The 13164-nt window shown below is 50.7% G+C and overlaps 1 protein-coding gene across 2 annotated transcripts in view; it reads left to right on the top strand.

Annotated features, from left to right (window-relative positions):
• Positions 1-4258: 4258 nt before the first annotated feature.
• The window catches only part of KDM5B (lysine demethylase 5B), a 63232-nt gene continuing 54326 nt past the window's right edge, over positions 4259-13164 (top strand). For both annotated transcript variants that reach the window (XM_063418713.1, XM_063418714.1), the window contains exon 1: positions 4259-4836. In XM_063418713.1, coding sequence (XP_063274783.1) covers positions 4699-4836 — 138 coding nt within the window. In that variant the 5' untranslated portion in view covers positions 4259-4698. The remainder of the gene's footprint in view (positions 4837-13164) is intronic.

Genomic DNA, 13164 nt, shown 5'->3' on the forward strand with positions numbered 1-13164 from the left:
TGTATTGCAGGTTTGTACAGGCTGTTGGTTTGCCCAGGAAAACTGGTTTGGTTTGATCTGTCAGAGATTCTGCTTACTAAATCTGTTAGTTCCCAGGAACCTATTTCCTTAAAGAGCAGGGAAGCTCAGCACATCTCTCCCTGCCCTGTGCTCCTCTAAATATGTAGAGCTTTAATTAGGCCAGACTGGGCTGATGAAATAAGAGCTTTGGCTTTGGCCTGGTCTCTGCACATGGTAGGGCACTCCTGGGCAGGATCTACTCCAGCTCAGTTCTGAGTTCTTCTGGAGTGGAGCTGGTGGAACGTTACCATATTTCCCTGAGTACTGTTCATTGCAGAGCCTCTGTGAGCTGTTGGCTTGGCTGTTCCAGTGTCCCAAGAGCAGATATTTTCTGTCTGCTCAGAAGTCCAGGGTGTGGTGCTTCCTAAAGCTGCTCTTTCTCAGTGTTCCTGTTGTGCCAGGCTGATGGCACCAGCACTTGGTGGGTGCTGGAGCAAGTGGCTGCAGTGGAAGCTCTTGCTGCAACACAGAATTAAACCAAACAGACCCAGACTGGGATGGAAGGTGTTGGGTCAAGGAACTGGTAACCAACCTTTGTCTGAAGAGGAGAGCTGGTCAAGAATGGCAAGGGCAGGTACAGAGAAGGGGGAAAGATTAACCTGCTCCTTACTCTGATCTCATGAGACACCCAGCAGCTGCAGAGGTGCATCTAGCTCTGGAGTCCCCAGCACAGGAAGGATGTGATGCTGCTGGAGTGAGTCCAGAGGAGGCCATGAAGCTGATCAAAGGGATGGAGCACCTCTCCTGTAAGGAAAGGCTGAGAAAATTTGGATTGTTCAGCATGGGGAAGAGAAGCTTTGGGGTCACCTAATTGTAGCCTTCCACTACCTGAAGGGAGCATACAGGAAAGATGAAGAAAGACTGTTTACAAGGGAATGGCTTCACAGTGCCAGAAGGCAGTGTTAGATGGAATATTGGGAAGGAATTCCTCTCTGTGAGGGTGCTGAGGCCCTGGCCTAGAGCAGGTGTGGCTGCCCCATCCCTGAAGTGTCCAAGGCCAGGGCTTGGAGCAACCTGAGAATAGTGGAAAGTGTGGAAGAGTGTGGAACAGGATCTTTGAAGTCTCTCCCAGCCCAAACCAGTCCGGGACTCTGTGATCTTCCTTGCAGTGTCTGAGTTAGATACATAAATGCAAGCAAGTCAATATGGGCTGTGTGAACAAGGTGCTCGAGGCAGGTGATGGCTGGTGCAGGAGAATGAAGGGGAGGTTTGCACTAGTAGGAAAGTTCACAGTATGATGCCCATCCAAGAAAACACAAAAGATTTGCTAAATATTCCTCCAGGCTGATGAGACTCCTGCAGTCAGATGGTGTGTGAGGAGAGCTGTGCTGCAGCAGTGTGTAAAGGGACACTGGGATGTGAATGGTTCCAGACACACACTCTCTTTGGAGCTCACAGCTGGGCAGGGATGAAGGAGTTGCCAAGAATAAATCCCTGATGTGGTGAAGAATGCTTGGTTTCAGTTGGAAGCCTTGGCACTCCTCACCTCAGGCCAACCCCTTTAGATGGCCTTTGCACTACGTGTTGGAGTCCTGCTCCCTTATTTCTCTGTCCCTGCTCGGTCCCTGCCAGCCCTGCAGCTGCTCCTGAGTTAACACGGAACTGCAGCAAATAAGGGAATTCTGCTCACAGAGCACAAATGGAACAGGCTTGGAGAAAGCCCATCTAATGAAAGGTGTTAATTAATGGCAGTCAACTGAACCATGAAGAAGGAATGTCTGCACTCTCATTCCAGCTGAGGGAAATCAGCTTTCCTTCCTTCAGCTTATGCCTCTACTTGGGGAATTGGGTTTCTAAGCCAGACAGTGCTGTGCCACACTAATCCCCTGAACAGAACAAACACTGCAGATGTCACAGCAGAGGGAAAATACAGAGAAGGCAATGTGCAAAAGTACGCATTTGTGGTGATGAGGTGTTTTTGTTAGCAAGTAGCAAGGTTAGCAGGAAAGACAAGTCAGATGCTTGCTGGGATACACAGACCCTCCAGGGCTTCCTGCTTACCTTAAATCTCCATCTTATCCACCCCTGAGCCCCTTTGCCATCCCTTCAAGGTACCTGTTTTTTATCCCTGAGTCATCCCTTGATCTCCCTGCTCTGCTCATCTTCAGATCTTTGTAGCGAGTGCTTTTTCTTCTCCATCAGAACTACCTAAGTAAAACACCTGTGTCTGAGTGTTTTTTCATGACGACCCCATGGGAGGTCTTTAGATATGACAAAAGTAGCAGAAACAGTCCTGCTGAATGTGGTCCTTCAGCTCTGATGAAAGGAGTCCTCAGGGAATCATTGCAGAAATGGATTTATTTGTGGAACACCATAATCCACTTTGTTCAAGCATCCCTGCCCCTCAGGGACACTCAGACCCAAAGTTTCAAAGGTGGTGTCCTCCCTGCCTGAGCCCCAAAAGTTTGGGATGTGCTGCAGACCAGCTGTTGGAAGGGGATGAACCAGCTATGTTTTCTCTCCAGATGGTAATATTTGGTGAGTTGTACTGTAGGGTCTCTTGGGGTAAATGGAAGTACAAACAGATATGGTGCATTTAACATCTACGGTTGAAGCTCCCTGATCTTGCTTTTGTACAAGGAAGGAGGTACAGTGACTTCCATTAGATGTAGGTCAAACTCAGGGAAGGAAAGGGCAGGAGCCTCCTGGAAACTGGAAATGCTCCTGCTGGCTGAGGACCCTCCAGGGCTCCCAGAAGCTGAGCCTGCCTCATCTCCTGAAGCCACATCAGTGTGTGACTGTGGGCCCACCCTGTCCCCGCAAGGGCGGGACTGTCAGAGCTCAGCTCTGAGCGCTGGTGCTGCTCTGCCTGGGGTCGGCTCAGAGCTCGGCCTGGCACCGGCGCTGAGCCCAGGATGGGATGGAGAGCAGCCTGTGCTGCTAGGCTCGGAGCTGGCGCCTTGTCCTGTGCCCTTCTCTGAGCCACGGCCCACAGTCCCCGGCGTGTGGGTCCTGATCCTTTGCATGCCCCCAGGGAGGCTCCAGCAGGGGCAGCTCAGAGGGGAGGATCTCTCCCTTTGACACCGCCTGCACAAATGCTTTGAAAAAGATGTGTCCACTTTCTTTTTTTCTTCCATTTTTAAGTGAGAAGAAGAATTAGTTTTGTCCTAAACTGGCCCTGAGCACTTTGTACAAATTTTTGATTCACTTGTAATCGTGAGCTGCCAGCTTCGTCGCGGTCCCATCTCCCGGGGAAGGTGTTCCTGAGAGGTGGGAGCAGCTCCATGACACGGAGCTGATTCCATGCGCGTTCCTGCCGTGGCAGCGCGCAGTGAGCTAACAGAGGGCCCTGGTGCCCGAATCCCTGCCTACCACTCTGGAACTCGGTGTTACTTCTCTACCCTCGGCAGTTAACAGTGGACGCTTTTCTGAGTTTTAGTGGAAATTTGAATCCAGTAAGTGAAGTTTTACAAAAAATTACACCCTGAGCATTGTGTGCGCGTCTCAAAAGTTGCAATTGTTTGTTTCATTGTCGGATGTGACTGCACACAGGTTAGTTCCGCTCTGGACCGGTGACTTGAAGTACCGGGGATGACTTTGTGCCCTCAGGGGCCGCGGAAGCCCCGGTTCGGCGGTGTGGGGGTCCCTCCCGGGGGTCCCTCGGGCCCGGGGGCGGTGCCGGGGCTGGGGCCGGTCCGGGGCCGGGAGCGGGGCCGCCCCCCCGCGCACGTGCGCTACGTGCGGCGCCTGCTGCGGCGGGGCCGCCCCTCCCCCGCCCGGCACCGCCCCCAGCCCCGGTACTGGGGCAGGGACCGCCCAGTGTGGGACCCCCGGCGGGGGGAGCCCCGGTAACCGCCGGGGCGCGGGGGCAGCACCTCGCCGCGCTCCCTCGGGAACAGGAGCGCTCCTCACCCGGCGCTGCCCGGCGCCGGCGGGCAGGACAATGGCCCGGCTCCCCCCGAACAAAGGGGCCGGGCCGTGGCCGCGGGGGCTCCGCGGCCGGAGCAGACAATGCGGCCGCGCGGAGGCGGCCGGCCCCGCCCCGCGCGTGACGCGCTCCGTGCGCAGCCAATGGCGGCGCCCGGAGAGGCTCTTTAAAAAAAGAAGCGCCGGCCGTGGGCCGCTGTCAGCTGTGCGGATCCCTCCGCGCATGTAAACACAGCGCCGGCGGCCCCGCGCGGGGGGGCGGGACGGGCCGGCCCCGGGCGCGGGGCCGCGGCGGGCGGGGGGCGCGGCCCGGGGGCCTCCCCGAACCAGCGGTGCTGGGGGGAGCGGCCGCAGCGCGCCCGGGGCGAGGGGCCGCGCACAAAGGCGGCGGGAGCGGGGGACACGGAGCTGCGGCCCGGCGGGGCGGGGGGCACCGGGAGGGACTCCCAGCGGCCGCGGTGAGCGGCGCTCTCGGGGCTTCGCTCTCCGCCGGGGCCCGAGTAGCGGCCGTGGGGTCGACGCCGCGCGGGCCAGGCCGCGCTCCGGAGCAGCCGCCGCTGCCTCTTCCCCCCACCCCCAACGGGCCCTCCCCGGTCCGGCCCCGGCGCCCCCGCACAAAGGCGCGGGCGGGGCGGGGCAGCCGCGCCCCCTCCCCTGCCCGGGCCGGGCGGACTCTTTTCCCAGCCCCGGCCCCCCCGCGGACGCGCACGGAGCGCGGCGGCTGTGGAGATTGTTCGGAGCACGGAGCGGAGCGGCCGCCCCGGCCGGGCCATGGCCGAGTTCCTGCCCCCGCCCGAGTGCCCTGTCTTCGAGCCCAGCTGGGAGGAGTTCGCCGACCCCTTCGCCTTCATCCACAAGATCCGGCCCATCGCCGAGCAGACCGGCATCTGCAAGGTGCGGCCGCCGCCGGTGAGTGCCCGCATGGCGCCGCCGGGAGCGGCCTTTGTGTGGGGCCCGGCCCGGCCCCCCCCGGCCCGCGGCCGCACAGGTGACCCCGGGCAGGCGGGGCCGCTCCGCCGCCCCTCGGAAGTTTCGCCGGGCCGGGGCTGAGGGGGCCGAAGGGACCAATCACTCCCCCCGCGAAGTGGCTCCCAAGTGTCGGAGCGCCCGGCGGGGGAGTCGCCGGAGCAGCCGTGGAGGGAGCGGAGGCTGGGGGGCAGCTGGTCCGGCCGGGCCCGGCCTCTCCCCGGCTCCCGGGGTTGGCCGGGGCCTCGCGCCCGGAGCGGCCCCACCGAGCCCCGGAGGAGGTGCTGGGGTGCTGCCCTCCATGTTGGCATTGTGGCGGTGTGGGGCCGGGGGGAGCCGCTCCCCGCCGCCCCCGGCCCCGCCACGGCCTCCCCGGCCTCGGCGCACTTTTAGCACTGGGAACTGTTTCTCAAGTTGGACAAGACCAAACTCCGCAGCCGTGAGTTTGGCTGGTGGCTCTGCGAGCTGAAGCCTAGACAGACATGGCCACCATTTTAGAATGCAATCCACAGTGGGAAGAAGTAGTAAGCCTTCATCTTCATCATCATCATCTCGACCGATGGTGTAGGAAGCTCAAAATTAGGGTCTGAATTCTGATTTCCCCTTGTTGGTCGACTCAATTTACTAAAAAAATGCTGTGGCGATCTTAGAACCATAGTTTTGTGTTGTCAGAATTGCTGGTTTGTCTAAAGGTATGAACACCCGCACTGGTAAGGAGAGGGGCTTCTTCAAGTAAAAATCCAATTAAAGGATGTGTGAATCATCTCTCTTCGGAGTGAATTGCTCTTCCCCTAAGTGGAGCATGGTGCGAGTCTTGGGGTGATGCAGCCGGGTAAGGCAGTTAACATGACGGCAACAACTAGAATGTTAAACAGGCACTGAGCTTACATCTCCTCCAGCAAGGGGAGAAGCTGACAGAACAGTTCTGTAGACTGAAGTTTTGCGACGGAGACTTTGACTTCAAAGAAATAATGTTCAGAAACATGCACTCCTCACTTTTGTGTTTTGGTTGTTGCTGGGACTCTTGTTGTGTCCATCCTTTTCCTTCTGAATTAAAATAGTAGTAACTTGCTGAGTTTAGTTCTGAGGTGGCAAAAATTTTTGTAGCAGAGTGAGTAATGTGACTCTTGCTGGAGAGGAAGGAAGGTTTCAGCTCTGTGGAGGAAGAATCCCCCATTGCTGTGTGAAGATTGCTCTTGAATTTGTGTCCTAGTAGAACGTGCCAGGGCTTCTATTCATGCAGGGCAGCCAGATGCTCAGAGTTAAGGGGGTAAGATGGTTTTCGTTAGAGTCACCACTGAAGTTCTGTAGTATTTTTTAGTAGATGTTTTAGGGTTTTAAGTTGCTAACAGTGTTTCAGCAACTGTGACCAGAACTGCTTTTTTGTTTGGTCGGGTTTCTTGGGGGGGAGTGGGGGGGTGTTTGTTTGGATGTTTTTGTTTTTGAGGGGGGTGTCTTTTTATTTGTTTTAGAAACATCTCATCTAAGAAAATCCCATCTTTCTTGACTGCTTGTGTAAAAAGTCAAAACCTTATCAGAAAGATGCTTGTAGGATGGTATCTTTTGGAGATTATAAATCAACAGCCCTCCAAAGGACTGAATTACTTATTGCAACTGTATTTTCAGCCTCTCTCCTCTTCCTGAAGGGGCAGGTATTGTACGAGATATTACACCAGGTGGTGTGCCTGCCTGGCCGTGTGCTCAGCGCTTTGAGCATGTTTAGCAGCAGGATGAAAATAGTTGGAGCTGCTTCGGGCTGAACACGGGTAGTTCTGTGGAGCCTGGCCTTGGGAGAGCTGAGCTCCCATGGCTTTATCTGCCCTGGAGAATGCCTGGGGTGACTTGTGAAGTGCGTGCTTGGTTCAGCGGCCTGGAGTATAGAGGGAGCTCTTCCAAAGCGACCAGAAAAGCCTTTAAGTTGACGTAGTTCCTGGCCTTCCCCCTGCGATCAGAAGCTGCAGTGAATGTTCAGTTATTGTTCTTTTTGGTGTAATCGAGGGGTCTGTAATACTGTGAGCTAAAGACTGTAGTACCCTTTGCACAGCAGTGTGTGTGTTCCAGCTGGATGCCTTGTTTGGTGATGGCTGATGGTTGGAATCTTCCTGCATCCGAGGGAATCTCTTGCCGGCGTGCGCAGTCTGGTTACGTGCCGGGAAGCAGGTAGGCAGCACCATTAGCTGTCAGGATCTGTGCCGAGAGAGGAATTGAAAATCTGATGGTTGGGCTGGCATTATTTTAGCTTAAACTCTGCTGTGTAGTTATCAGCAGAGGAATTTGTGTTTCTGTATATGAGCAGCAGTATGGAACAATGTTGTATGAGGCTGGTGGTGCCCAGCTGTAGCTTCCCCATTTGCTCACAGATGAGTCCTTGCTCCAGAGCTGGCTCTGATGCTCTGGCACTGGAGCATGCACAGGAGAGCTCCCTGGGCTCCAAAGGACCACCAGCAGGGCTTTCTCTGGTCCCTTTCTGCTGGCACTAGGTGGGAATCAGGGGAGCCCAGAGAAAACCACACCTGCGATGGCTTCTTGTGTGGCAGCTTTGGAAGATAGTGACCTGCTTGGTGAGGGGTGATCGACGTAGCTGATGGGCAGAAGACATCTGGGTGGAAGACAGAGGATTCTGGGTGATCCTGCATGTTCACAAGATGAAAGAACGTCCAGGAGTATAACAGGAGGTGCAGTTTCCGCATGGCAGTTTCCAGCTGAGTGTTCAAAAGGAGTTTTCTTCTCCTTCATTCCAGTTCAGTTTGTTCCACCAATCACCAATGACTGAGTTTTGCTCTTATTTGGGGATTCTGAGATGCTGCAGTGACTGGTGGAGGGTGCAGCAATAACCAGCTCACTGGCACTGTTCTCTGTGGCTTTTTGTCAGCAGTGTGGAGCATGAGTAGAGTCCCAGTAGCAGCAAAGTGCTCCAATGGTGGTTGTTCCTGGTAGTTAATGAGCTGCATAAAGTAGAGATTTAAATTTGAGTCTGTTGTGGATCTGTGGGGGAAGGGGCAGCTGGATGCAGGAAAGTGGGTGGGGTACAAATTGCTTGCAGTCCATCAGGTGCCATTTTGTAGTTAGAATTTTCTTCTATGAACCAAAAACCTCTTTTATTAGGATTTCTTCATTTAACAGTATCTGGTAGTTTGGAATAAACTAACTTTACTCCAAAACTTGGTACGTCAAGTAGTGGCCTTATATTCTAGAAGCTTCTGATAGCTCTGCAAATCAGTGGGGGGCATTTAGGGGGTCAAATGAGGAATGAAGTTGTTCTTTAAAGTAGGTAATTAATAGTAATTAATGGAAGCAAACAGTAACAAATCTGAAGCTTAGCTTCAAGAGTTAACAGTAACATGTGGAGCACGAGTGGTACCAAATGCTCCAAACCTTTCTTGAAGATGGACTCTTCCTTCATTTTGTTGCATCGTTACTTTGCTGCTGTGAAGAAATAATAAATATTGATTACTTAAGCCTTACTTACGATATAAATGCATTTCAAAATACATAGTATTATACAATGTACTAGAAACATCATAACTTTCCCAAGACCAAGCATGAAAATTGAGAACATCCGGGCTAAATTTCATTTCTCTAAATATGGAGAAGTACTGTAAGGCTTCCAAGTAACTTAAACCAAGCACCTAAAGATTAAAAGTCTGTATTAGCAGAGCTGGAATTTTGAAGGAATTGACACTGCAGTTATCAAAATTATTGACTGTCAGTTTTCAGTAAATCTTGGAATACTGGTGAACTTAAGAATGAAGAAAATGAATTTTCATAATGGTTTAAGTTCTTTGTGGGTGCAAGAGTTGACCCCCTCTATCTCCAGAGTGGAAGAATGTCTGGAATAGCCCTGGTAGGAACTTGAAAGGTGAAAGTATGGAATGCAATTGTATGAACACTGCTGTGGTAAATTAGTTTTGTTTTTTTCCATGAGACGATGTATTTGCTTAAGTCAGTTGTGTTGTTGTCTGAAATCTAGAAATTAATTGTGTTCAGTATTCTGATGATGAGAATTACTATTGTGCTAAATTAATTCACCAAATCACAAATTATTTCAACTACTAATGAGTGTTTGTAATGAAGGATCCCTTTCTACTGGTCTCTCACAACCTCAAGGCAAGGGCATATAATTTTCATTACAAGTCTAGAAGAGCAAAAGCTGTGATTCTGAATGGAGTTATGGTGGTGGCTCATTGCTTTAGAGGGATTTCAGTTGCCCAATAAAGAATGGATATTATGAAACAGTAATCTCTTAAGTAGGACTCAATGAGAAGGTTTACCTTTGGAACAAAGGAGCACAGAGCATCTTAGAGGAGGAAGGAGTGTAGAAAAATAACTGTGGATCCCTGTGGAAAGCAGGGTGATGGTGGAATGGGAGCTCTGGATAAGCCGGTGCATGCAGCTCTGGAGATTCTCAGTGATAAATGTGGGGATTTTACCTCTATGTCAGCATGAGAGTAGAAAATTCTGCTTTCAGGATCCTGCATTCATTGGAGGATTTTAAAAATATTTGACAACTGGAGAGGGCACAGAGAAGCATCAGAAAAGTTTGGCACATGAAATAATGAATTTTGAAATATTTAACCTTAGCAGAGCCTGGGTGGTGAAACCTAAAGGCTCGGAGCTTGGGAGAACTGGACCTTCTCCTCCAGGGACATATTTTGAGGAGCAACATGGATTTAAATGTTGTTTAAACCTCTTAAGGTCTGTTTAGGCTTCTCATTCAGCTGGTTGCTTGATTTATTTTCGTTTTTATGGAGAAAAAGAAATCACAAAACAAAAAACCAATTCAGTTTTGGAACAGCTTGACTGAGAGTTCTGGCAATCTGGTCCTGGAGCCATAAAACAAACCACCACTAAACCAGGAATTAATGCAGAGGATTGTGATACTTTGTCTAAAACAGGAAGCTGCTGGTGATGATCCTTCAGATTTGATAATACACAGAGGCTCAGTCAGTTGATTTTATCAAACAGTAAACACAGAGTTAACTCAATTACAAAACGTAAGTGAGCTTCAGTGGGAGAAACCAGAGGTGCTGCCACGTCTGGTGTGCCCAGCCTGAGCCACTGGTCCTGCTGAGCAGGGGCCAGGCTCAGGTGAGTCAGGAAACAGGGCATTTCTGACTTGAGGGAGGATTGGTGGGAAGGGGGAAATGAAGGATATAAAGTGGTGGATCTGCCACTTTGGGGAATTTTGGGATCAAGAATTAATAATGTTTTGGGAGGCGAAGAGATATTTTAGTGCTGAAATTCCTGTTCCCCTGCTGTCAGTTCATGTGAAGAGAGAGAGATCAGCTACCAAAGGTCATTAGGCAATGTTGGCTTTAGATGAAGAACTTGTCATATTCATCACAGGGGTCATGTTGTGGAATTAGGTAAATTCAGAGTAGGTTATTTACTGATCTCTAATTAGTAAGAAAATATGCAAAAGAATAATTACTTTTACTTTATTATATATTTTACTAATGGCAGTGGTCATGCACAGGGCTGCTGTGGGCTCCATGGGTGATTTCTGCTCTTCAGAAATGCTGAAACATTAGAATGGGCTTAAAAGACAACGAGAATTTCCTCTCCTTTCTTTCAGTGAGGGATTTTCAACACACACTCTCCAGCTCATTGAAGATTTCAGATGAAACAATTTAGTCCAGAACTTTCCATACGGGGCAAGAATAACATAGATAGAATTTCTGTAGTTTTTTGTTTAAGATAGTCAGTTAGCTAATAGCTGGAAATGGAGTTTAAAACTCAACATGGCTCCCTTGCCCAGCATTGAAACGAAAGCTGCCAGTGGATGGAAGCAAACCATGCCATGGATCCATTGGGACATGTTTCCTCTCTATCCCAGGTGACTGGGTTATGTCTGGGATGTGCTGGGGGAGAATGCTGTGTCCATGTCCAGACCAGGTTGAATGTTTTTAGAGGTCAAGAAGAGCTTGTGGGGTCTTCCAGCCTGTCACCCTTAGGAGTGTCTGAGTGGAAGGTCTTCCTTGGGAGCAGGTGCTTTAGCTGGGATGGTGAATCTGAGCAGCTGGCAAGGGAGGATGTTTTGGAAAGCCAGGGCAGTGATGGTGGGAGCTGCAGGAATCCCTGGGCAGCTGATGCTCCACAGCTGCTCACGGCTGAGGCTGGTGGAATCGTCCATAGCTGTTCTGGATGGCTGTGAAATTCAGGTCTTTTCCTAATCTGAGTTGCTCTGGGACTGAAATCAAGGTTTGAAAGATGCCACTTACAGCTCTGAAGAGGGTATGGACTGACTCCAAGGGCTTTGCTGGGACAGCCCAAGGAACAGAGTGAACTGCCTGTGCCAGTCGCACACACTCCAGGAACCTGCTGGGGGTCAGAGCAAAGGTCTGTCCGTGGGTAGTCCTGTGCCTTGAGGGGAGGTGGCAGCAGCTCTTGTGGTCTGGAGCCCTCAGGCACCCACAGTTGGGTCTGGCCCCAGCCTTGATGGGTGCTCTGTTTCAGGGTCTTGGTCAGTGCTCTGTAGTGAATCAGGGATCTGGGATTTGATCCCAACAGCCCATCCATCCCCAGCTGTACCTGCAGTGCTGCTGGGACCGTGGTGGTGTCTCTGCTCCTTGCATGCAGGTGCCTCTGTGGAGAGGAGCCTGGCATCTCCTGTGCGTGAGCTCAGCTGCCTGTTGTGTAGTTTCTGTCCTCTCTGCCTTTGGCTCCCAAGGAGCAGCTGGCCCTGATGCTTGAGAATCATCTCCAGCCTACCTGAACCTTTATTTCTCTCCAGGTGTGCAGCTGGCATGGAAACACTGGGATCTAGAGAGGTGACTCCCACTGTATACTCATCCTTGGCTATGGTTCTCAAATGGGAAGGATCTGTGGTTGTGTCTGTTCTCCCTTGCTAGTCTGCAATAAACAAAGCCCAATTTTGTCTCAAATAAGAAATGCTCTACCAGGCTTCTTTTTGGAGAGTTCTGCACATAAAGTGAATTAGTGCACCCAGGGTCCCTTACTGGCAAGGAGGAATTCAGGGGGTTTGATGGAAAAATCTCCTCCCATTCATAATAACCAAGGAAGGACTGTTCATCACAAACTGGGTTAGCTGATGATTGGAGTTCCCAACCAATGTTAGCTTTTAACAGGGTCACAGAGGGATTAGTTCCCGTTAGACAGGAGCTTTGTGGCTGACCCACTGCCGGGTGATAATGGGTTTGTGTGATTTCTGCCATCTGAGCTCCAAGTGTGTTTTTAATGTAGTCATAAAACCAGGAGACTGAAAGGGACCTCCTGAGTCACTGAGTGTGCTCCCTTCCTCTCGGAGGCAGCAATCATGGAACACCTTTGCCAAGGCAAGATCATAGATGTGGGAACAAAGAATGTAGGTCAGGCTCACAGGGTGGGCATCCCAGGAAGGGGGGAATTGCTGCAGTTCACTGAATGAATGTGTTTCTGTGGCAAGAATTGCTAAGATATTCCTTTGGATCTTACTATGAACTGCTGTCTAGCAAAATAATGAAAGGGCTGTCTTTTTTTTTGTCTGACACAGGAGAGACTGCAAGTAAAACGCTTTTTGCAGTTTTCAAAAGATGTTGAAAAAATATAAGAGACTTCAGAAAAAAAGCCCAAGGAAAAAAAACCCTTTTATTTGCAGGACTGGAAAGTTGGTTCTGTAAAGAGAAGGAAAAAAGTATTTGTTTATTGAAAAATGTCTTGAAGCATTTCTTCCAGGAAGGATTCAGGAATAGCTGCTTTGGCAAGCAGCAGACAAGGGATTTGGTTATAAAGGACATGAGGATAAGGGAGGAAGAAAAGCTGAAGCCAACTAACTTGTAGAACAGCTTACCAGGGACAGTGGTAATTTCTTGTTTGCTTGAATTCATAGGGGTGGGGATGGTTAAATTTTAATTAGTGAGTTTGGGTGAGGTGCAGGCTTGCCAGCTGAAGTGCAGTGCTCTGAAGCCTGATATCCCTGGAACGGCTCAATTGGGAGCTGGAATATGGACTATCCATAATATCACAGAAATATTTCTGCTGACCATTTGTAGTTTGCGTTACTGCTTGAAATATTAATGTGATACTTGGAGCTTGCCTTCTGCATGGCTAGATTTGTCCCTCGAATTTCTAGAAGAGTTGGGAATTTTGAAGTCAGTCTCATTTTTGCCTGGATTTGATGACAGGTTTATAACAATTGCAGGCTAAGGTGGGCACAGGATTTTGTTTGTCTCTTGCTGGCTTATAACAGTCAGGGATGGACAACAGAACACAGTAGAGTAATTTCAGAAGTCCTGGTGGAGTAAAAACTGATTTTTTTAGGAAATTGATGTT

The sequence above is a fragment of the Prinia subflava genome, chromosome 23, assembly GCF_021018805.1.
Source record: "Prinia subflava isolate CZ2003 ecotype Zambia chromosome 23, Cam_Psub_1.2, whole genome shotgun sequence".
Lineage (NCBI taxonomy): Eukaryota > Metazoa > Chordata > Aves > Passeriformes > Cisticolidae > Prinia > Prinia subflava.